This window comes from Heterocephalus glaber, unplaced genomic scaffold (assembly GCF_053883595.1).
Source record: "Heterocephalus glaber isolate CG9 unplaced genomic scaffold, H.glaber_assembly_v1.0 deba00001481, whole genome shotgun sequence".
NCBI classification, from domain to species: Eukaryota; Metazoa; Chordata; class Mammalia; order Rodentia; family Bathyergidae; genus Heterocephalus; species Heterocephalus glaber.
Window position 1 is genome coordinate 36,766,155 of NW_028258317.1, and position 22,490 is coordinate 36,788,644.

At 44.5% G+C, this 22,490-nt stretch overlaps 1 protein-coding gene and 1 pseudogene across 8 annotated transcripts in view; one reads left to right on the plus strand and one right to left on the minus strand.

Annotated features, from left to right (window-relative positions):
• Nucleotides 1-41: 41 nt before the first annotated feature.
• The window catches only part of Ttc39b (tetratricopeptide repeat domain 39B), a 176,156-nt gene continuing 153,707 nt past the window's right edge, over nt 42-22,490 (plus strand). For 3 of the 8 annotated variants that reach the window (XM_087183904.1, XM_087183906.1, XM_087183918.1), the window contains exons 1-2: nt 63-319; nt 1,012-1,086. Coding sequence is in view for 3 of the 8 variants with exons in the window: in XM_087183917.1 (XP_087040043.1) it covers nt 278-319 (42 nt within the window). In the remaining 5 variants the exon portion in view is untranslated. Of the gene's footprint in view, nt 320-1,011; nt 1,087-22,490 lie in introns of all 8 variants that reach the window. The other 5 variants (XM_087183917.1, XM_087183907.1, XM_087183924.1 and 2 more) reach the window with 2 other exon arrangements.
• Nucleotides 19,241-20,570, minus strand: LOC101710376 (kelch-like protein 7 pseudogene; annotated as a pseudogene).

The following is a 22,490-nucleotide window of genomic DNA, read 5'->3' on the forward strand; positions in this document are numbered from 1 at the left end:
TATTGGCTGGCGCGGCAAGGCCGCCCGCGGAGGGCGGGGCGAGGTGGGGCGGAGCCTGCGGCGGGCGTGAGCCGAGGAAATGGAAGCTCCGCTGGCCGCCGGCGCCGGGGGCGTGGACAGTGCTCTCTCTGCTGCGCTCGGGCCCCGCCTGGGCCCCGACGGGCGCGCGGGGCCGCCCCTTTCCTCCTTCGCCCTGCTGGCCTGAGCCCGAGGAGTAGAAGTCGTCGCGTCCCAGTTCCCCGCGTGGCTTTTTGGTGGCGGCAGGAGGAGGAGGAACATGGCGCTCGTGGGCAACCAAGTGGACCTGGAAGCGGACGAGGTAGGGGCCTGGCGCGGGGGGGTCGGGGGGGGACGGACGCGGGGTCCCCCCCCGGGCGGCTAGCGGGCGCGGACCTGAGTCCCACGCCGTTCCTCCGGTTCCGTGGACCCGTTCTGGCCCGGAACCGCGCCTTCCGTGGGAGTCTCCCTGTGGTGAGGAGGGGCCGCGGGAGGAAGCGGCCCGGGGGCAGGAGCGTCCTCTCGGTCCGGGGCTCCGCGGTCTGCTCCCGCTGCCGCGCCCGGGGCGGACCTGTTGCTTTGCCGACGGGTCCTCTCTGCGCTTGCCACTACGCGACCAGAGCCACTGTCACGGCGGCGGCCGCCGCTCTGCCGTCTCAACTGACGGATTCAGTCGCTGCTGCAGAAGACTTGGGTTTCAAGTGATGCAACAGTGCAGGATGTGGAGGAGGCGGGTTAGGATTCCGGTCCGTCTGTTTAATGCTAGGAGGCTCCTGATAACAAGCATTAATTGTACTTTAAACGTGGGGCTTAAAATAAAAACAAAACAAAAACCGAATTACAGCTCCCTTCTACGCCTGTCCCTTGCAGTAAGAACTCCAAGACCACAGACCAGCGAACTAGAGCTTGCTCAGATGCATCTGTGTATTGCTGAAACTTCTAAATTGCACGTACGGGCACACGATGAAATAGCATATTGTTGCTCTTTTCCTCTGTGACAATTTTTTTTTATAGCTGTAGGCTCTCTTTGGTGTGACCTGGGGCCAGCTGCTTTTCTTCGTTCTTCTTGTGGTCTTCCCTGTAATCAAGGTAATCGCCCTTTCCCAGTGCTTGTACATTCACCTTTTTACGGCTCCCTGTTGTATAGTATTAAAGATCCATGTTCTTGTCATGCAAGGGTCTGTAGAATGAGATCAGTCTCATGTTCTAGGGTTGTCCCCGACTGCTTTCTTATATATACCCATTTAATTTAATCACATGTGATTAAACTAGCTTTTTTTTTTTAGTACCGGGGATTGAACTCGGATCCTTGCGCCTGTGCAGCAGTTGGTGAAACCACTGAGCTAAATCCCCAGCCCATAGTATTTACAAACCAGACTGAGAGTCGTTTGTAAATGTGCAGTGAAATTTCTGAATCCAAGTTCTGCTTGTTGAAAAAGGTTTTTTATGCCTGTGGCTGGACTATGGCACTGATGAGATGCTGTTACTCACACTAACTGGTACAGTAGTTATGAAGTGGGACTTGGTGACATACTGAGATGTGTGGTCGCTCTGGCCGTGATCTCATCTCCAGGAGGTACTGAGCTTTGAGATGTATTTGATGGTGAGGAGGGCTCTGCCTCTGTGGGGGTAATTAGGTTCAGAGCAGTAGACAGCCTGGCACAAAGACACTTGATAAATACATCTTTGTTGAATGAATGGAAAACTGCCGAAGAGAAGATGTTGCTTGATAACATCTTGGTTTTTGCCCTATTGTCTATTCACTAACTTTATTATATGTCAGGTACTATGCCATCCATAGGAGATGAGCAAAGTACAGATAGCGCTTTGCATGGCATGTCCATTCATGGAGTAGCATATCTGATGGTATAAATTGAGCATGCATTTATGGAGCATTTGTTCTGTGCTCAGACTTGGTAGGTTCTTTTAGAAAGATTAGGCAGTTTTGACTCTCTAGGTTTTACATTCTGGGTAGGGAGGTACAACATGTGAACAAGAGCTCTAGAAAATAGCTCGGGATGGTTAGGGTGAAGGTTAGAGCTCATGGAAGATGTACAGAATGTATGCAAGGTCAGTAGAAGTCTGTAAGAAATCCTATGTGGCTAGGATTGGAAGATGTTCAATCAGTTTCTTGGCCTTAAAGTTGTGTCTCAGTCAGTGTGGTAGTGTACTCATGAGCTGCCATTGATGGCCCTCAGTGCTTTTATAAGCATGAACTTGAGAGGATTAAATGAAAGGTAGTCTATATTTTACTGTTTCATTAAAATCAGTCGACATTTTCTTTTTTAGCACTCAACAACAATTATGTCAAGTGATGAAAAGAGGCAATATTGACAGTACTTGAATGAATACCTTGTAGCTAAGTTAAAAATTATTTTCTCATGTGAAACAAAAAGTTAACTTACTAAAATTGTTTTTGTGATACTGGGGATCAGTCCAAGGACCTGTTTTATAATAGGCAGGCACTCTACCGTTGAGTTGTATTCTTGGCCTCTAAAAATAACTTAGATAAATAATTTTTAAAACTTTTTGCTGGGAAAATAAGTTTTAAATGTTTTGAAAAATTTGCTTATGTTGCTAGTATATAGTTATACCAATTAGTAATTTTATATATATTTGTTATATTTTAAATTAAAAGTTACTCAGTAAATACAATTATAGGTTAAATGCTAATAGCTTTAATATCTTGAATTTAACTTTTATACTTTTCTTTCTAGTTCTGAACCTATTATTGAATTTAAAAAGTAAGCTGTAGGGTCGGGGATTTAGCTCAGTGGTTTTGGCGCCTGCCTCGAAAGCACAAGGTTCCGAGTTCGATCCCTGGTACCAAAAAAAAAAAAAAAAAAAAAGTAAGCTGCACTTGTTATATGCATAAAACACATATATGTATGTATGTCTGTATCTGTGGGATTAAAATTTCTTGAGGAAGTACAATTAGGAGTAAAAATCTAAGAGACTCCTCAGGGCAGTGGCAATGAAAAAAGTTTTTCTCAGCTTTTTTTCATTGAGTAAGGAAAGAAGTAGTTTATGTAACAGATGTCTGTCATGGCCTGCTTTTTTATTTTTTTATTTTTTTGAGATAGGGGTCTTGCCATGTTCCCTCGGCTGGTCTTGAACTCATGGATGTAAGTGACCCTCTGGCCTCAGTGTCTGGACTAGCTAGGACTGCAGGCTTTGTCACTGCCTGTAACAGTAACAAGATAGTTACTGTCATTGAATATACAGTTTAGCAAAAGACAGTTACACAAGTAATGAGTTCCCTCTGGGGCAGGGTGCACTTCCTGTAGGAGGGCCACATGACTTAGGGTCCAAAACAGGGGACTGTGAGTCTGTGTGGTGCTTCCCGTAATGGTGACAGCACTGTAGGTGTGAAAAGGGTGGCTGCCCAGGCTAGTGTAGGGCTAGTCCAGAGTTTAAGGAGGAGATGTATTTGGAGTGGGTCTTGAAGGAGGATTGGGAGTGTGCTGGGCAGAGCACGTGGACGAGGAGCAGGCTTGGTGGCAGCTGGGGGTGGGCTGTGAGGGGGCAGAGCGAATAGCCCTGTGGGAAGGCAGCTTGAGGGCTGGTACTGAGAAGGCAGCATGGGCCGTGTGGCGCAGGGTCTAGGATTGATGCCTAGGAGTTTGGGTTTTCTCTGCTAAACAGTGGGAATCCAGAAAGTTTTTAACTAGACAAGTATGATTAGATTGTTCATTTTAGGAAGATAAATCTGGTGATGTTGATGTAGCCACTTTGTCAAGTTGGCAGCAGGTGTGGTGAGGGCCTAGTTGCATCAGTTCACGTGGGAGGTGATGAGGATTGAAATAGAGCAAAGGCTCTGGGGTTGAAGTAGAGAGTCTAGATTTGGAGAACTGTGAGAACGCAGAGAACGACGCGGTTCGATGGCTAGTCTCCTAGCTTTCGGGTCCATGGTGTAGGGAGGGAAGGAGAATCCCTGTAGTGGTAATTCTGGGTTCCTGAGTGACCACAGGTTTGGGTGGTGGTTATGTCAGCTAAGGAGGGACAGAAGGGTTAATCCTGTCCCCTTGGGTGGGTGCAGAGGACCGGGAGGAATGCAGGCGAGCAGAGTAACCCCTGTAGCTCCCTAGAGTTTTCTTACTGAGGGAACTCGGGTCACTATTGTATGAGAGTAAAGCTAGGAAGGATGTTTGTAAATTGGTAATGCAAACTAGTGGGGGGAAACAGCATCAGTTTACAGTTAGTCTCAACTCCAGCTCAGGAGTTAAAAACAGACAGTTTTGCTGAAATGTCCAGTCTTGAATTTCTTTTGAAATTGCATCTATTATTTTTGAATTTTTTTTGTGGTACTGTGGATTGCACCAAGCTATGTTCAAAGCCCTTTTTTAAATTTTTTTTTTTTGGTACCGAGGATCGAACTTGGGTCCTTGTGCTTGCACAGCAGTCAGGGAAACCACTGAGCTAAATCCCCAGCCCGCTTTTTTAAAATTTTGAGACAGGGTTTCATTACATTGTGAAATTGCCTCGGCTGGGCTCAAACTTGGTATTCTCCTGCCTCTGCCTCCTGTAGTGCTAGGGTTATAGGTATATGCCACCATGCCTGCCTCTCATTCTTGGGATATTATTTTCTCAGCAAAACTTTCACTTATGTTTTCTTCCCCTCCTCTTGTACCTAGATCTCCCCTTTCTTTGTTTGAAGTTGGGTAGAGTACTAGGCAGCTCTCAGGTCTGTGGTAGCTGTCTGTCACATCTCATTCCCTAATCACCTGCAGCTGAGTCTGACACATGGTGAGGCTTCTGGTTTCCGTCTGTGGACAGCCCCCGTTAATCTGCACTGCCAGTTTCCCAGCACCTCATCTTGACCCTGCCAGATCTGAATCTCATATACCAGTGGCCCATGCTCCAGGTGATGAGGAAACTCTCCGTGAGCCACTGAGGTTCTCTCAGGTGTTCTTTGCACCTGTGCGGCTTTCTGGGGTGGGAGGAGGCTTCCTGTTGCTCCCCCGCTCTGTCAGAACTTTCCACTTTTACCCTGTGTTCCCTCCTGATGCATCAAATCTGTTTTCACCCTGGGCCACTGTGACCACATGGCCACATTGGTGAGGACACCTCTCTAAAGGGACTGCTGGGCATTCATAGTGCCGTCATAGTCCTGAGCTGTTTATTTAGGGAAGTGTGTGTGCGTGTGGGTGTGTGTATGTGTAGTAAGCACTTTTTTGCTGTGTTTTCTGGACATAGCCCCTTGGCATTGCTCATATTATACTGACATATACTTAAGGGCAAAGTAGTTTAAAATATTCCAGTAAAATAGTACCTCGTCTATATTTGTTGGGTCTGATGGTAACTGGTATAGGAGAATGATTCAGTTTGATTTAGTGTGTTGATTATTGTGTCAGGTGCTGGGAGGAGTGGGGCAGGAGTGTGCTGAGAACTGTAGAGGTGTGCTTTGGGAGCAGAGAAGGGCATCTCACTGGGGGAAGGGGAGTGGAGAGGGTTTCCTGGAGGAGGCCATTTCGTGGGAATAGGACCTCACTGAGTAGAAGCAACTTGAAGATGAGGGGAGCTGCAGGACACAGGTTGACGGGGAGCACCTGGACTTCGGGTGCCTGGTGTGGCAGGAAATGAGGTTGGAGGGGTGGTGTGCTAGGGCTCTCCAGGGATGCAGCACTGATGGCGTAGATAGATAAATAACTCGTGCTTAGAAGAGAAGGGGTTTCCTGGGGAACTAGAGGCTGGGAAGTCCCCCATACGCTGTCTCAAGCTGGAGCACCAGGGAAATTGGTAGTGTGGCTCAGTCAAGGCTGGAGCCCTCAGGGTCAGGGGTAGCTGGTGCGGTGCTCTCAGTTGGAGGCAGGAGGCCAGAGCCTAGGGGCCATGGTGTGAGTCTTGGAGTCTGAAAGCTTTGGAACCTCGGTTCTGACATCTAGTGGCAAGAGAAGGCGGGTGTCTCAAAGATTTGAGTTTCCCCACCTTCTTGCTGTGTCCTGGACCTCAGCTAATTGGGTAGTTCCCATCCGCCCTGGTGAGGGTGTATCTAATCTACTCAGTCACTGACTCAGAAGCCAGCCTCATCAGGAGCACCTCACAGATGTGCCCAGAAATGCTGCTCTACCAGCTCTGAACATCTCTTCATCCAGCCATGTCAACCCTGAGAGTGAAGGCCTTTCAGTGTTTCTCATGCTGGACTGTAGAGATCACGAGTGAGGAGGCAGCAGGGAGACAAGGGCAGAGGTGGGCAGGTGGTTTTCTGGTCTTTTGTTTGTTGTGTGGCCATTTGGATACACTGAAGGCCCAGTCTGTGCCAGGGCAGCTATTTTAAGTACTGACTGGTGCAGGATGGGTAAGGTGTGATTTTGACCCCTCTAGAGAAGAGTTGGAAATGTGGAGATGTGTGAACAACTCGGATAACATGGTGACATGGGGAGCCCAGAGAGTGGGAGTGGCCCGTGTCCGACGGAGAAAGAAAGAGGGCTCCGTGGGGCATCCAGCCAGCACATCACCAAGAGGGTGATGCTCCTGCCCATGGGAGGCCAGGCCAGCTGACTTGACTTCCGGACCCGATGCTGACTGATCAGCTGGGGCTCAGAGCAAGTCTGTTCATCCTGGGGGCTTTGGTATCTTCTTGGGCAGGAGGAAGGAGTTGAAATCGATGATCTGTTGTAAGGTTCCTTTCAGCTGTGACATCTCTCATCTAGGAGGTGACTTTTTTTTTTTGGTACTGGGGATCGAACTCGGGTCCTTGTGCTTGTGCAGCAGGTGGCGAAACCACTGAGCTAAATCCCCGGCCCCATAGAAGGTGACATTTGATCTGGGCATTAGGTGGGATTTCAGTGGCAGTGATCCTCAGGCAGAGAGAACACAGGAGTGAGGTTGCCCCAGAGGTGAGGTGAGAGCTTCAGTGTGTGTTCCCGCAAGACCTGGATAGTCCTGAACTAGTTTTGCTAAGGTGTTTGTATGTTTTTTCTTCCTGTTTTCTTTCTTGACAGTGGAGAGATGTGTATATCCAGTGGTATCTGGAGAATATTCTTTTTGATAAAGGAAACAAGTATGATCCTATTTAGTTTCACTTCTTTCTCAACCACATTTCTCAATCACAGTTGAAAACTGATGACCGTAAACTAAAATGCAGTGGGTAAGGAGATGTGTGTGGTCAGACACAGCTGAGGAATTCCATAGGCCCCTGTCATCACACAGACTCTGGAGTTCTGGAGAAGAAGGAGCTCAGGCACACTGTACAGCTGTGCTCAGCAGAGCCACTCGCTGGTTCCCTGAGGCTGTGCTCAGCCCCCTGTCCTCCTGCCCTGCTTCCTGCCCTTCTAGGGTTCCTGGTCTTGTTCAATGAAGTCCTTCCACTCAGAACTAAAGTAACAAACTTCAGGTTCTTACATTAGTTTTCAGGCAAAATGTAGATAAGGTAGATGAGAATAGAGTGAGAGCCCTCAGGAGGGAAGTGAGTCCTGGCTGCAGATTCCCTCCCAGAAGCCTTTCTCTCACCGTGTGGATTGGATGCTTGCTGCCCTGGCAGAGCAGCACTGACCTGAGGGAGCAGCCACCAGGATCCAGGGTCTGGCTTCCTGTTTGCTGTTGACCTTGGGCTCGTTATGTAACTTCTCTGACCTCTCATTTATGAAGGAGGACATCAGACTATGCTTTCCAGAGCACTTGGCACATGGAAATACTCCTAAAATGTTAGTTCTCTTTTCTCTTAGGGTTTAGTATTTTCACCACTGTTTTATTTACAGATTTAATAGTCTGCAGCTAATGTTTTGGTGCATTAAAATAGATTTTTACTTTTATTTTTTTGCAGATTGATTGCAGATTTTTTTGTTTTTTTTTGTTTTTTTTGAGACAGGGTCTCATTATGTAGTTCAGGCTGGCCTTGAACTCACAGAAGTCCCAGTGCTGGGATTACAGGTGTGTGCCACCATGCCTGGCCAATAAGGAACTTCTGTAGGGACTTACAACTCAGAAACAGAAAGGAAGTGACTGGCCCAAGGTCACTCAGCTGCTTAAACATGAGTCAGGGTTAGAGGCCACATGCTGGAGCTCTAAATTCTGAGTCCTTTGTGCTAGACGAGGGGGCTGAAAACTCCTAGAAGGCCAAGTGCACTGCCCCCATTTTTGTCAGTTTGTTGGAACACAGTCCCACCCGTTTGTTTAGGTGCTGCAGTGGTTGCTTTTGCATCTTAGTGGTATGGCTGAACAGCTGGGGCATAGCCTGTGTGGTTCATAATGTCTAAAGGCTGGTAGTCCTCTGAAGTTGCTAACTCTTAAGTAGGTGATTTCTAGAGGTGTATATAAGTTTGTTTATTATGGGTTGTAAGCCTTATTAATTAAATTTGCTTATTTCCTCAATACAGGACTTATATGGGTATCAAAATCCAGGAAAAATAAAGTCTGTTTGACACATCCCATGAAGTGTTTTGGAGTCAGACATGGGTTTGGGCCCTTGCTTCTCCTTTACAGAGTTGGATATTTTACTTATTCTAAGTGTCAATTTCTTTGTCCTCAAAGTGTAGACAATGGGACCTACTTCACGTGGTTATTGTGAAGATTAAAGGACTGGATGCTGCTTGGCATATGGGGCTTAAGTACTGGCTCTCAGCACGGTTGTTAAGCCTCTCTGTGCAGCTACTTGGCGTTGTTTCTCCAACCCTGTAAAGGTCACCCTGTCCCAGTCCTCCTCCCCTGGGTGAGTCCTGTGGGACAAATGCATTTACCTCTTGGGCAGATACCCAGGCAACCGGCTGGGTCAGTGCTGAATCTGCAGCCCCCACTTGTCCTTCCCTGCTGGGAGAGGGGAAACCATAAAACACAAGAGACTCACGGGGCCATCTCCTCTAGCCCCTTCTACAGCTAGGCAGCTTTCATGTTTACCAGCAAGGGAAGTGGCAGTGAAAATAGTCTGGAAATGGCATTTGTCTATAACACAAATGTTATAACCACTGGTTTTTCTAAACATTTTTCTGTGTGCTCTTCTCTCTGCAGTGGTGTCAGTGTTCTTAAAGGATTTTCATGACTTGTAAGAGGCATATTATGTTTGGTCACTGGATTAGTCCATTTTGTGCCACTCTAACAGAAGACCCAAGCCTGGGTAACTTATGAATAACAGATTTATTTCTTATAGTAGATGGCAGGGACATTTAAGATCAAGCGCCTGCATCTGGTGAGGATCTTCTTGCCAGGCCATAATGTGGCATCACATGGTGAGAGCATGCCTGAGAATGAAGAGGGCGGAGCAGCCCACTTTAGTCAGGAACTACTTCCGTGATGATTAACCCACTCTTGTGATAATGTCATCACTCTTTAATGATCTATTTACCACTTCAGAAACCCACCTCTCCACACTGTAACACTAGGAATTAGGCTGCCAATACATCCACTCTGGGGGCACATCTTAAGCTGAGAAGGTGAAGGAAGTGACTGTATAGGTCCCCCCAGCTCTGGAGAGGATTCTTGGGTCTTGCTGTATGGCAGAGCGCTGTGCTGTGCTGGGCTGCTCTTTCTGAAGTCTGATCCAGTCTTACCTCATTTCTTAAAATCTCTCCACAGCTTCTCATTTTCCTGGAGGTAAAATGCAGTCCTAGTTGGCACACATACAGGTCTTACTTAGGTCTAGCTCAGGGGTTCTTACACTTCAGTGTGCATGGAATTCATTGGCTGGGGACGAGTGTCTTATGAAGATGCACATCCCTTATGGGCCGGGGATTTAGCTCAATGGTTTCACTGCCTGCTGTGGAAGCACAAGGACCTGAGTTCGATCCCTGGTACCAAAAAAAAAAAGATGCACATCCCTGACTCCTGCTCCCTGCAGCTCCTTCTTGGCAGGTGTGGGGTGAGTTCCTGACGTGAATCTTCACATCAGCCACTCTGAAATGCTTGTGGTTTCTGTTCTCACCCCCAGGCTCCTGCAAAGGTGACACATTATTCCCAGCCCCTCTGTCTACGATTTTCTCACCTGGGTAGTCCCTTTCTCATTAAGATCCGAAGATACCAGTCCTCTACACTTTTCAGATTTTACTTCCTTTCGTCCCTTCTAGGTGCTCAAAAACTATTTAGCATCTCTGGCTGCCCCTCCTTGGCATTTATGCTGTGGCATCCACCTGGGATAGAATGTAGCCTTATTCAGCCAGAAATGATGGCCCTTCTTCTGCAGCAAAGGAACTCCCTATAGTGCTTTTTAACACTGATTTTTTATATTCTCTTTATTTATGTATGTATGTATGTATGTATGTATGTATGTATGTATTTGGTACCAGGGATCGAACTCAGGTCCTTGCGCTTGCAGGGCAGGCGGCAGAACCACTGAGCTAAATCCCCAGCCCCTATTTTTTATATTCTCTACAAGGAGAGAGAATTTACTTTCATAGTCCACCAGTGTTATCGCGGTATATTTACAAAACTCCAGCTTTATTGAAGTATGTTTTAAACACCATAAAGTTCAGGCCTCCCCCCTGCCTGTGGTTTGTTTTTGTAGTGCTGGGGATGACCCTGAGCCTGACACCTGCTAGGCAAGGGCTGCACCGCTGAGCTGCACCCCGGCCCGAAGTCCACTTTTTTTAATTGCTAGATGATTTTCAGTCAGTTTGCAGAGTTGTGTAACCATCACCACAATCCAACAGGAACATTTCCATCACCCTAGAATAATCCCTGTGCTCTTTCCTTCCCACCTTAGTTCAGATATCACTAGGAGAAAGTAAAATCTAGTGATAAAAAATAACAATTTGCATCTGTTGTATAATGAGAGAAATAAAAAATTGCACCTATTATATAGTGACAAGAATAAAGCACAAGTGTTAGGTACCAGCAAGCAAGATTGGAGAACAGGGCACATTTGGGTCAGTGGTTGGCTTGAGGGCTTTCTGAATTACTCCTGCCCATAAGAATAATTTGTTTCCGGGTGTGGTGGCACACACTGGTAATCCCAGTACTTGAGAGGCTGAGGTAGGAGGATTGTGAGTTCAAGGCCAGCCTGAGCTACGTAGCAAGACGCTCTCTAAGCAGGGTATCGTTCATGTGGATTATGCTTTTTCCCCTCTGACTTTTTAAAACTCAAGGCAGCTCCTTCATCTAGCATGTTTAGGTTCCTGTTAGAAGGGTGTACAGACAGTTGGATTTCTAAGTCAATGCTGGTTTAATTAAAGGAGCTGGATTAGGGACTGTCACTGTATCCCTTCTCAGGAGGACAGTGAATCAGCTGTCAGCCTTTGTGCCACCTGGACACCTGAATTTCAGATTTGTTGTATCTTTTCCAAGCTAGAAATGTGGGAGAAAGAAAAGAGATGGACCAGCACACGTGGGTGGAGTGCTGCCATTTGCTGTCCTTGTGACAAATTCCGTAGGTTCCTTAGCCTGTTGGTGAATGTCAGTTTCCTCATGTCAGCTGGGACTCCCCTGCCCACCTCAGCGTTGCTGTGTGCAGCTCTGGCACTTCACTCAGTGCCTGGCACACTTAAGTTGCAGCCATTAACTTGATTAGCAGGTATAGATTTTGTTTTTTTCCCCTTCCTTTTCTGGAGATTGAACCCAGGGCCTTGAGTATGCTAGGTAGGTGTTCTACAACTGAGCTGCATCCCCAGGTCCCTTTTTAAAGATATTTAAAAATTTTTTGACACAGGTCTTGCTAAGTTGCCCAGGCTAGCCTCAAACTTGTGGTCCTCCTGCCTCAGCCTCCTGAGGCTGTAGCTGGACTATAGTTGTATATATCCCCATCCAGGGGGAGTTTTGTTTTTTATAAGTGCGTTCATATGAGAAGGATTTTATAGAGCAGAAAGGAATCAGTATGGTTGTTTCAAACACTGCAACTATATATTAAATATTAATTTGCTGATATGATTTAAGATCTACTTTGAGAAGGAAAGGCTTTGTTTTCTTTTTATTTTTAAATATGAACATTGGTGAATGACCCAAGCCTGGAACCAAGAGCAAGGGTATTTGGGCCACAGCCTCGGGACTCACTACCTGGGGTGAAGTGAGGTAGTGTGTGACGCCTGCTGCTGGGGGAGAGGTGGAGCACTTACCCAGTGAGCCAGTGAGGGTGACTACACTTTATCCTAACCTTGCTTTCCTGAGCATTGTCCAAATGTTCACTTTCTGACAGTTTGCACATTTAGTAGTAAGAGCATATGTGTTTGTTTCTCACAACTTTTCAGGATAGAAAACATTGAAAGTTTTTGAAATTCTTTTTCATCTAAGATAAAGCAAACCTAGTTTGATTTTATGTATCATACTAGAGATGAATTCATTAAGGTCTGAGGTGCTACATGTCTAATCATATAGCCAAGTAAGTTTGAAATGTAAAAAGTAAAGCTACTATCTTAGAAAGAATTATTTTTTTTCTTCTGTAGGTTTCCCTGTTTGATTTCCTTTAGTTTATGGAGAAGAAGGTTACATTTTAACTTAGGTCAGAGTGCTCTGTTTGAAGTATACAAGCTCAGTGCAAGTGATAATTTGAGACCTCTCTGTTTGCAGAAGCAGTGCTAGGATTTAGTTCTCGATGTGCCCCCAACCCCCTGCGCACGCACATTGGTGGAGCTTTTGGGGAAGATGGTTTTGTGCCGTGTGATGCTCATCAGTGAATTCCTCCTCTATGTTTTACAGCTGACCTGGAGTGGAGGTGGGGTCTGCTCTGAAGAGGTGGTCACTGGGGCGGGGCCTGCAGGGGTTTCTCCCTTACTGCTCTTCCCTTCCTGCTCTCCAAGTTCCCAGTGCTGAGCTCTGAGAAGCTCTTCTCCCCTCTCCTCTGCCAGGCCCCCTGCCGTGGCGTCAGAAGATGGACTGAAACCTCTGCAAACTGCACCAAAATAAGCCTCTCCTCTTTTAAGTTGGTGCTGGGTATTGTGTCTTGGTGATGAGAAAGTGACTAAGACAAACAGGTATCACATGGTGATGGATTACACTGGGACGTTTTAAGACTGATTTAATTAATGAACTCTTGTCTGTTAAAGACAATTCCAGTTCAGTTGTGGCAACTGGAGACAGTCGACCTTCTATAACATTTCAGGAGCAAACGGCTTCAAAGGTCGATCCAAAACAGTATTGTTTAAAACAAAAAAATTCCCTCTTCCTGGCCTCTCCTTTTCTATTCCTTTCAGCTTACCCTTCCTTTGCCACCACGTGTTGGCCTGTAGCTGGTTCTGTCAAGTCTACTTTTGGAACACAGCTCCATTCTGCCTTCTTTTTCCATCGCCACAGCTCTGCACCACCGTCTTTTCCTGCTCACACTCTTGGGAGAGTGTCCTGCTGGTGTCCCATTTTTCCTTCCTTTTTTCTTTTTTTAATGAGACAGGCTCATGTCATGTAGTCTGGGTTGACCTTGAATTCTCTAAATTGCCCACACTGGCCTGTAACAGTGATCCTCCTGCTTCACCACCTCAGTGCTAGGATTACAGGCGTGTGCCACCATGCCCAGCCTTCCGCTTCCTCTCTGCCCTCTGCAATTCAGTGTCCACTCTGCAGTCCAAGTGCTCTTTTTCAGACATTAATTACTGTTATTCCCTTGTTTACAGCTTTTCAGTAGTTATCCATAGCATTTAGAAGAAAACCCATGGTCTTCCCTGTGACCAGAATAGTCTGGCTCTTGCCTTCCTTCCTGCTTGTTTTCTGCCCCTTCTTTCCTTTTCTTTCTGCTGTAGCTGCCTCGCTCCCATTCAATTTTCTGAACATGACAAATTCATTCCCCCTTTTTGCCTGGATTTTTCCTGGCCTGGCTGACTCCATTCCACTCAACTCCTCAACTTCTCATCCTCACTATGAAGGTCAGGTTCACCGGGAAGCCCTTCTCTGATTCTATCTTCAAAGCAATCTTTCCCTTTTCTCTACTGTGTGTCTTGTTTGTTTCCTCTTAGCTACTGATCACTCTCTGTAGGACCTTGTTTGTTTGTAGTCTTCTCTGTCATCTGTCCCTTTCTGTGGAGTTGCAGTTGTTGGGGAGCCATCTATCTAGGTAGTTTAAGGAAGAAGAGTTTAAGAAGGGAATTAGGTGCTTACAACAAAAAGTGTGCAGAAGGATGGAAGGAGCGGTTGGTTCTGGGCTGGTGATCAAGCTGGTGTCTAGGAGGGAGTAAATTATGAGAATTAAAAAAAAAGTTACATAATAGTTTGGGACAGTTTGAGTAGTGCAATAATTAAGAACTGCAGGTGTATAAATACCGAATAGTGTCTCTGGTGTGAGAAACTGAAAGTGTAAATAAGGACTAAGTGTATAATAGGTAATGTGAAACAGGAAGAAAAGGGGCAAAGGGGAAGAAAGTGGGAGGGGTAGGGGAAAGGATAGAAGGGAATGGGATTAATATGAGAAAATGGAAAAATAGGAACAAAATCTTTGTAAATAGGGAGGAATGGAGGGGTTGAAGGGAGGGCTGGGCAAGGGTGAAAAATAAGAACCAAGAGAGACTATGTAAAGGTGCAAATTTCCAATGATGGAATGTCATTATATTGTATACCTACAATGTACCAATGATTAGAATGAACAATCGATAATGCAAAATAGGAAGAAAAGGTCCAAAGGGGTAGGTGTAGTGGGAGGGGCAGGGGAAAGGAAAGAAGGGAAAGGAAGAATGCTGAGAAATGGAAAAAAATGGAAATAAAGTCTTTGTAAATAGGGAAGGGTAGAGGGGGTGAAGGGAGCGCTAGGAATGGGGAAAAAATAAGAACCAAGAAGCATTATGTAAAGGTACAATTCCCAATGAGAAATGTAATTGTGTTGTATACCTACAATGTACCAATAAAAGAATTTAATTAAAAAGAAAAAGAACTGTAGGGCCGGGAATTTAGCTCAGTGGCACTGTGCCTGCTTCAAAAGTGCAAGGTCCTGAGTTCGATCCCTGGTACCAAAAAAAAAAAAAAAAGAACTGTAGTGTACGTGGTATAAAAAATACAGTGAGTGTTTAATTAAAAATTTTATTACAGTAAAAGACACGTTGCTATTACTCCCCCTCAAAATATTCCCTCTCTCTTCAAACATACTGATCCCATCATTTTTGCCACCTTATGAAGGAGTTGGGGAAATTCTTTTTCATGACTATCTTTAATTGTGCTGTCATGCCTGCCTCGATGTCCTGAATTGATTCTAAATATTTATCTTTTATGGTCATTTTGACTTTGAGAAAGAGCCAGAAGACATGGTGCTGATCCAGTGGATAAGATGGGTGATGATCCTAATGTTGTTATACTCATTCCCTGAATCCTTCCTTAGCCAAAGACTGCCCCTCACTCCCCTCAGGCTGATTTGCTGGAATCCCTTCTGCTCTGGGCAGAACACCTCCTTTTCCCCCACCCTCAGATCGATTTCCCACATTTAGTTCCTCCACTGGATCGAGGACCTATTCCAGGAAACCCTCTGTGACTTCTCCCGACACAAAATCTACCTTTAGACCCTTCTCCTGATCCTCTTTCTAGCCACACTGGCAGCCTAACTCCCTTATGTATTGCCATCTTCCCTTCCTGCTCACGTATATACCCCTGGTCCTCACATTTGCTGCCAGCTTAGCTTCACCAGCCCCCCAGGATCAAGCCATCAGGTACAGAAAACAGGCAAAAGGTGGTCCTATCCATGGTTAGGAAAGTCTTTTCCGAGCAGGCTGGGTGTCCTGGCTTCTCCCCATGTTAGGGTCCCTTGTCCTAATCTTTCTACTGTTATTGATTGGACCCTACATAATAAATTTTTTGACAGATTTTATCCAGGAACAGATCTGATCCATGATATCCAGACAACTCCGCCTGACTGCCCACTACACTGCTGTTCCATGAAAGCCTCCAGCTGACCCCTAAAAAGAGCCAGAAGGTCATCATGACCCTGACACCTCTGCTGCCTCATTCCGGGACTGAACCCCCCCCCCCCCAACAGGAGGCTCATGCTGTCCCCAGTCACGCTAGAAGAAGTCATGAGAAACTATGCCTCTACTCTTTTTTTTTCTTCTTCTTTATAACATAGCAGGCAGGGATGACAGGTCCCCCAAGTTGGACCCTTGCCCAAGCAGACCCACTGCCAGCATCCACGGGAGCACAGAGATTACAAGCCAGCAGCCCCTCTGCTGCTCTCACCACCACCCTGTTTATCTGCCAGCCCCAGGGCCACCAAATGTAAGGTCAGACCGAGGCACGATTGAGACTACTGAGGCAGGCGAAGTCTAAGCAACATGTGAAGAGTTTATTGCCATCTGGGTGCAAATAGGCCAAGGGCGAGAAGGCTGTTGGCACTGAGGGGAGGGTGCTCTTGTTTAATCCGGGGCATTTTAGGTAGGGAGGGGGCACTGGTCAAGAGAGGAAAATTTTAGAGTCCCATGGGTGATGGGCCTGGGGGCTGGCTGATAAACTGGGCTGTGGTGGGAGCAGCAGGGCTGGGGGCTGGCTGATAAACAGGGCTGTGGTAGGAGCAGCGGGGCGGCTGCTGGCTTTTTGTTATCTCTGTGCTCCTGTGCATGTGGGTAGCAGGTCTGCTTGGGTGGGGGTCCGACTTGGGGTACCTGTCAGTTATATGCCCACCGTTCCATTGGATGGCACTCAGCAGCAGTATTCACAATATTTTTATCATGTCTTATAAACACTCATGAAAGAGGACTTCCAAAATGGCTTCCAAAAGTGGCAAGAATGATGGGATAAGTGTGTTTGAAGTGAGGGGGAGTGTTTTGAGCAAGATTAATGGCAGTGTTTCTTTTACATTGTGTGTAATGCATAAAAAAAAAATTTTAAGCATTCACTGTATATTTTGATCACACCTTGTAGAGCACTAAAAGTAGTAAGAATGCTTGAGTACATCTTGATGAGAAATAACTAGATAAATGAGGGAGACAGAGGGCTTTTGTTTTTAATAGAATGCGAAAGGCATTTAGTAGAAGGAGGAAACGCTAGAGTTGGAGTGTCAGTTTTTAGCTAATACACACTCCTATCCCAATTCCATAGTTTTGATTTGCTTTGTCAAGACAAGTCCTATAAATCTTTTTTCCTTCCAGAAAACTTTAGAACTATGTGTCAGGTTCACTGAAAATAATGTTTTGACTTGGATGGGAGCTCAGGCTATGGAGTAAACCATGGGATAATTGCTCCTAGCTTAGAGAATTGTCAGCTTTATATGTGACAGTAAATAACATGCAAAAGTGTAATGCTTGGTTCATAGGTATGCTGAGGAATATTCTACATGTTCCCACAGTGACAGAGCAGTGATATGTTCAGTAACAGTTTTATAACTTATTAATCAGAATAGCCTCTGCATTCAAGAAGCAGTAATGTATACTTGTATACACATACGTACACAATTTCTATCAATGGAAACTTGGTGTATTAAATAAATGTGCTAGTGAATTTCTGGACACACACTTGTTCCTTATCCTTCCTTCAGGCAGCGTTTTTGGTGCTAGGTATGGGCTTGGTCGTGTGAATGTAGCTGTGGATTTGGCTCCTGTACCTCTGCCTGGAGGGAGAGTGGATCTGGGGAATAACCACACACCTACTTTTGTAATTGTGACTGAGATGCATCCTGTGATGAGAAGTCTCTAGCTCTGGCTCTTTGTGATGAGCTTCGCTTTGTTACACAGCTCACTTTGCTGAATTTACAAATTCTGTTTCTTCAAACCTTTCAGAAGGTGTGAGGGGAGGATTTGAGCTCACAGGCACTGAGGTTGCACTGTGTCAGAGACTGAGTCCTGTCTGTCACTCAGTTGTGGTTTGTGGTCTTGGCAGAGTAACAGTGAGTTTTTCCTTATGCCCTGGTTTCATCATCTGTAAACTGGGGGTAACACCAAGCCCCTTCAGAGGGGTGTTATGAAGAACTAAAGAGTTAGTAGATACACGAACATGTAGAGTAATGCCTGGCACATAGAATGCTGTACAAGTGATAGCCATTTTTGTAATACCATCAATATCTGCATTTTTATTTTGGCATAATTAAAAATTTATTTTTTTTTGCTTTTTGAGATAAGGTCTCAGTATGTAGCTCAGGTTGGCCTTGAACTCACTATGTATCCCAGAGTAGACTCAAACTCACTGTGATTCTCCTGCCTCAGCTTCCTGGGTGGTGGGGTTATAGGCATGTACTACCATGCCTAGCTGTCATAATTTTAAAAATTTTATATGGAAAAATTCAATATTTATTTTTCTTATATAAATATAAATAATATTTATTACTCTTTTTAAAACTAACTTTTTTTTAAAGTAAAAAATATTTAATACCAGATAAAAACAATGACGATGACAGTTTTACATGGCTCATTTCATACGTAATGAAAAGGGTAAAACATTACTGGGAAAGAAATTAGTAGTTGTGTTGGCAAATAATTTATTGACCACATAAAAGCAGTTAACAGGTGATGACATACACTTAAATTATTACAAAACTTTTAGAGACAACAGTATTAAATATCTCTCATGTGTTCTAAGGGAAAAGAAATCACGTATCTTTTTAATTAATAAGAGGTTCAAAGTCAACATTGATACTGTGATAAAGCTGTCACTGTTTTTCTAATGATCTAGAAGTTTTAAATACCTTTGTCTTCTGCTAATCACTCATTATGACTGGATTTTATTTAACAGTGGGGACTGAAGCTATAGAACACTTTTTAGACCACTGAGTAAAAAAAAAAAAAAAATAATGATAGGCACAAAGTTTAACATCTTATGTTAAACTGTTGGAATATATTGAGTTGAATTGAATATATTTCATGAGGATTGGACACATTGTTGAGTCTAAAAATCTGTTTATGAGGTTTTGTAGGAAAGTATGTGTATACCCTGACTTACTCTGCTTTCTTTGAAATGGAATACATTTGGCAGTAAATGAAACAAATCAAGACAAGTAAAACTATGAGACACAAAACTGTTCCATCAGAGCTACCCATCTTGACTTACAAGTCATACTACCGTATTTCTCAGTTGTGGACCAAACAGGAACAAACAGACCTAACTACGTAGTACTTACATGTATATGAAAATAGAATCTAGAGCCATGATGAGGTTGCTTCAGTGATGAGCATCCCTCACTCTGCCATAATTATTACAAATGTAAAATTCATTCAAGAAATTAATATATCCAACAAATGCTTATAATTTCTCAAGTTTTCTTGCTAGATATGTTCCTGATTATGTGGCCAGCTAAATGATGGTCTAAGAGTTAAGTAAGGAAATCCATGTAAAAGAAATATTTAGCCGGGTGTGGTGGTGCACACCTGTAACCTCAGCTACATAGGAGGCTGAGACAGGAGTATTCCAAGTTGGAGGGAAGTCTGGGCAATGTAGAGACCCTCTCTCAAGATAAAAGAGCTGGAGCTGTAGCTCAGTAGAATACCTCTGGGTTCAATCTCCAAGAGTGGGGAAGGAAGGAGGGATTATGTTATAGGGATCTTACTTCACTCACTTGAAATTTCCTTCACCAAAACACCAAACCAGAACTTTGTAACTAACTCATGGAACAAAGCCCTGGTGGCCATATTTCCAAGTCTTGATGAGTCTTGAAGCCTACTCATTTTTCATGTTTCAAGGGTCTCTTTATTTGCTCCACAAGTATCAACAACACAAATTAAACAACTTGTGACTGGGAAAGCACGGATTTTGGAATTGGCCACCCATTTGTCTGTTTCAGTGTTATATTCGAGGATGTGTCCTAATCAGCCTACACCTTGAAAACCAGCCAAGACATAAACGATGGAGCCAACTGCTGCACACTTCACTGTCATGCCCTTCCATGGCATTGGTGACACCATCTTCCATTCATTTAATTTAATATCATAATACTCCACATTGTCCAGACCACCTAAACCATTCTGACCACCCACAGCAAATATTTTGTCTTTTACAAATACCAGCCCATGATTCTTCCTGGCCTCAATCATTGGACACAGCTCAGTCCATGTTTCTGTGGCAGGATCATAAACTTCACAGGAATTAAGCACTCTCCCAGAAACATTGTTTCCTAAGCTCTCACCACAAACATAGATCAGGCCATTGGCTTCCACCATCCCATGGCTACAGCGCTGAGTCAGCATGCTGGGCTTCGTGTGCCAGCTTTCTGTTCTTGTATCATAGCACTCAAATAAATACAGAGCTGAGTTTCCTACTTCTGAGCCTCCAGAGGTATAAATTTTGCCCTCCGCAGCACAGGCAGCAAGGCTGTCTTGAGGTGTTGGAGGGCCCAGTTTAGAGTACCAGCTGTCCTTTACTACATTGTAGCAGTCCATTCATTTTATGGGGAAAAGCTGAGAGCCACCCAAAATGTACACTACATTGTCCCAAAATACGCATGCTGCATCTGTTCGCTTTTCAAAGGGGCAGCAGATGTCTGTCCAGGTATAATCCTTTGGGTTAAAATATCTACAAGACTGTGCTTGGGAACCTCCAAATAGGGCTATGCGGTAATCATGTTTCTTTCTTCTAGGCCTTGTGCCATCTACAAGTTCTTCTCGATCCTCTGGAGAAAGTAGATGGTACCTCATTCCACTTATCACCATCTTAAGGCATTCAGGATTGTCTTGAATAAGTGGTTCAGCTTGTACCATTTTACTTAAGAAATTCTTTGATATAAGTGGAAACCTGACTTTAGCAAGGATATCAACCATAAATGGCTGGTGATTAGGTTCATCGTATTTCAGCCACCTGACTACAGCATCATAAACCTGATCCTCTGCCCTCACAGTCAAGAGTGTCCTGGTTAAGAAGATGTGTTACTCGCTTGACATCAAATTGTAGAAATTCATCGCTTTTGTAAACTTCAGTAAAATGCTGATGAATAAAGTCATCTGCTGTAGCTTTCAATTCAGGACAATCCAGACACTCTGCAAGCACACATATTCCGTTGGGTAAAAAATCTTAGTCTTGACTAGATCCCCAGGCCTCTCTTATTTCCTTGATTCCACTTTTCTTTGCTCCTTGCTTTCCTAGTATTCCAATCTTCTTCCCTTTTCTTTAAGCCCAAGACAATTTGAAGCATCAACTTGTTCTTTCAAAAAATCAACACACATTTTCTTCACAGGTTCAATCTGATACTGGTTTGCTGCATCTAATGAAAACTGAACATTGTTGCTATTCACAGAAATTCTAGCAGTATAAGCAAATTCCACAAGTTGTTCAATAATATCTGGTTCAGCATCTTTGAGTTCTACTTCAAAAGACTTTGACTCAAGCATGTTAGTTGTGAACATTAAGTTAAAAAAATGACTGGCTGCAGCAAGGACAACACGATGAGCAGGTATCTTTCTCTCCTGGACCATGAGGATCACATCACACAGTGTTTTCCACCTGTCTTAGTTACATTTTTCATTGCTGAGAGAAAATACCCAATACCCAAAGTTAAAGGGTGAAAGGTTTATTTGGCTCACAGTATGTAGAGGTTTCAGTTCACGGTTGGCTCCAAGACTGGGTGGCATGGCAGAGAGGCATACCAAGGAGAAACAGTTCATGGCAGCATAAGGCAGCAAGCACAAAGAACCTTTTTAAAACTAACTTTATTTTTTTTTCAGACAGGGTCTCATTATGTAGTTCAGGCTGGCTTTGAACTCACTATGCAATCTCAAACTCGGGGTGATCTTCCTGCCTCAGGCTCCCGAGTGCTGGGATTACAGTGTGGGCCACCACACCCTGCTAAAAACCAACTTTATCAAGGTATAATTTAGATGCAATAAAATATGCCCATTTTAAGTGCATGGATTAAGTATCATAAATGTATAAACCCACATAACCATCACTACAATCCAGATAAGGGCATTTCCATCAGCCCCAAAGTCCCCCAGTACCTTCAGGTACTCAGTACCTTCTTTTTAATGTGTTTGTTTTATGAGACTTTTTTTCTTTTTTGTGATAGGGCCTGCTATGCAGTTCAGGCTGACCTTGAACTCACTATGTAGCCTATTCTGGTCTTGAACTTGAAGTGACCCTCCTGCCTCAGCCTCCCAAGTGCTGAGATTATAGGCATATATGAACATGCCTGGCTGATTTTTTCTTGTTAGATACCAAAATGTCAGCATTTCACTTGTAATGGTATTGATTCAGTTAATTTGTTTTACTCTATAAAGCTTACTTTTCTAAATGTGGAAGTAAACATTTAGCTTCTTTCTAAAAATTTCTTCTTTTGTGTGTGTGTGTGTGTGTGTGTTTGTGTGGTTTGGTTTTTTGAGGTAAGGTCTCTGTAGTTCAGGCTGGCCTTAAACTCACTATAGCCTAGGCTGGCCTCAACTCGAAGCAGTCCTCCCACCTCAGCCTTCCCAGTGCTGGGTTTCCTGGCATGTGCCACCACACTCGGCTCAAAATTTATTGTTGTTGAGGGGAGAATGTTGGTGGGAGAAGGGAAAAATTCAGTCTTGACACAAAAGAATATAGGAAAGTCTTAGCTCTTTCTTTCTTAGACTGCCTAACAGATTGCATTCTGCAGCTTTTCTGCCTGTCTGACACCCATAATTCCTGCGAGGATAGATACTAGGAGAGGATGTCTAGTGTCTGAACAGGTAACCTTCCTGTAGTGGCTACAGTGAGGATAATAATGTTCAAGAGCTGACACTGCCTGATACTTGCTAGAGGTTGCTGAAAGCTGCCTCTGTCCCATTTATCCTTCA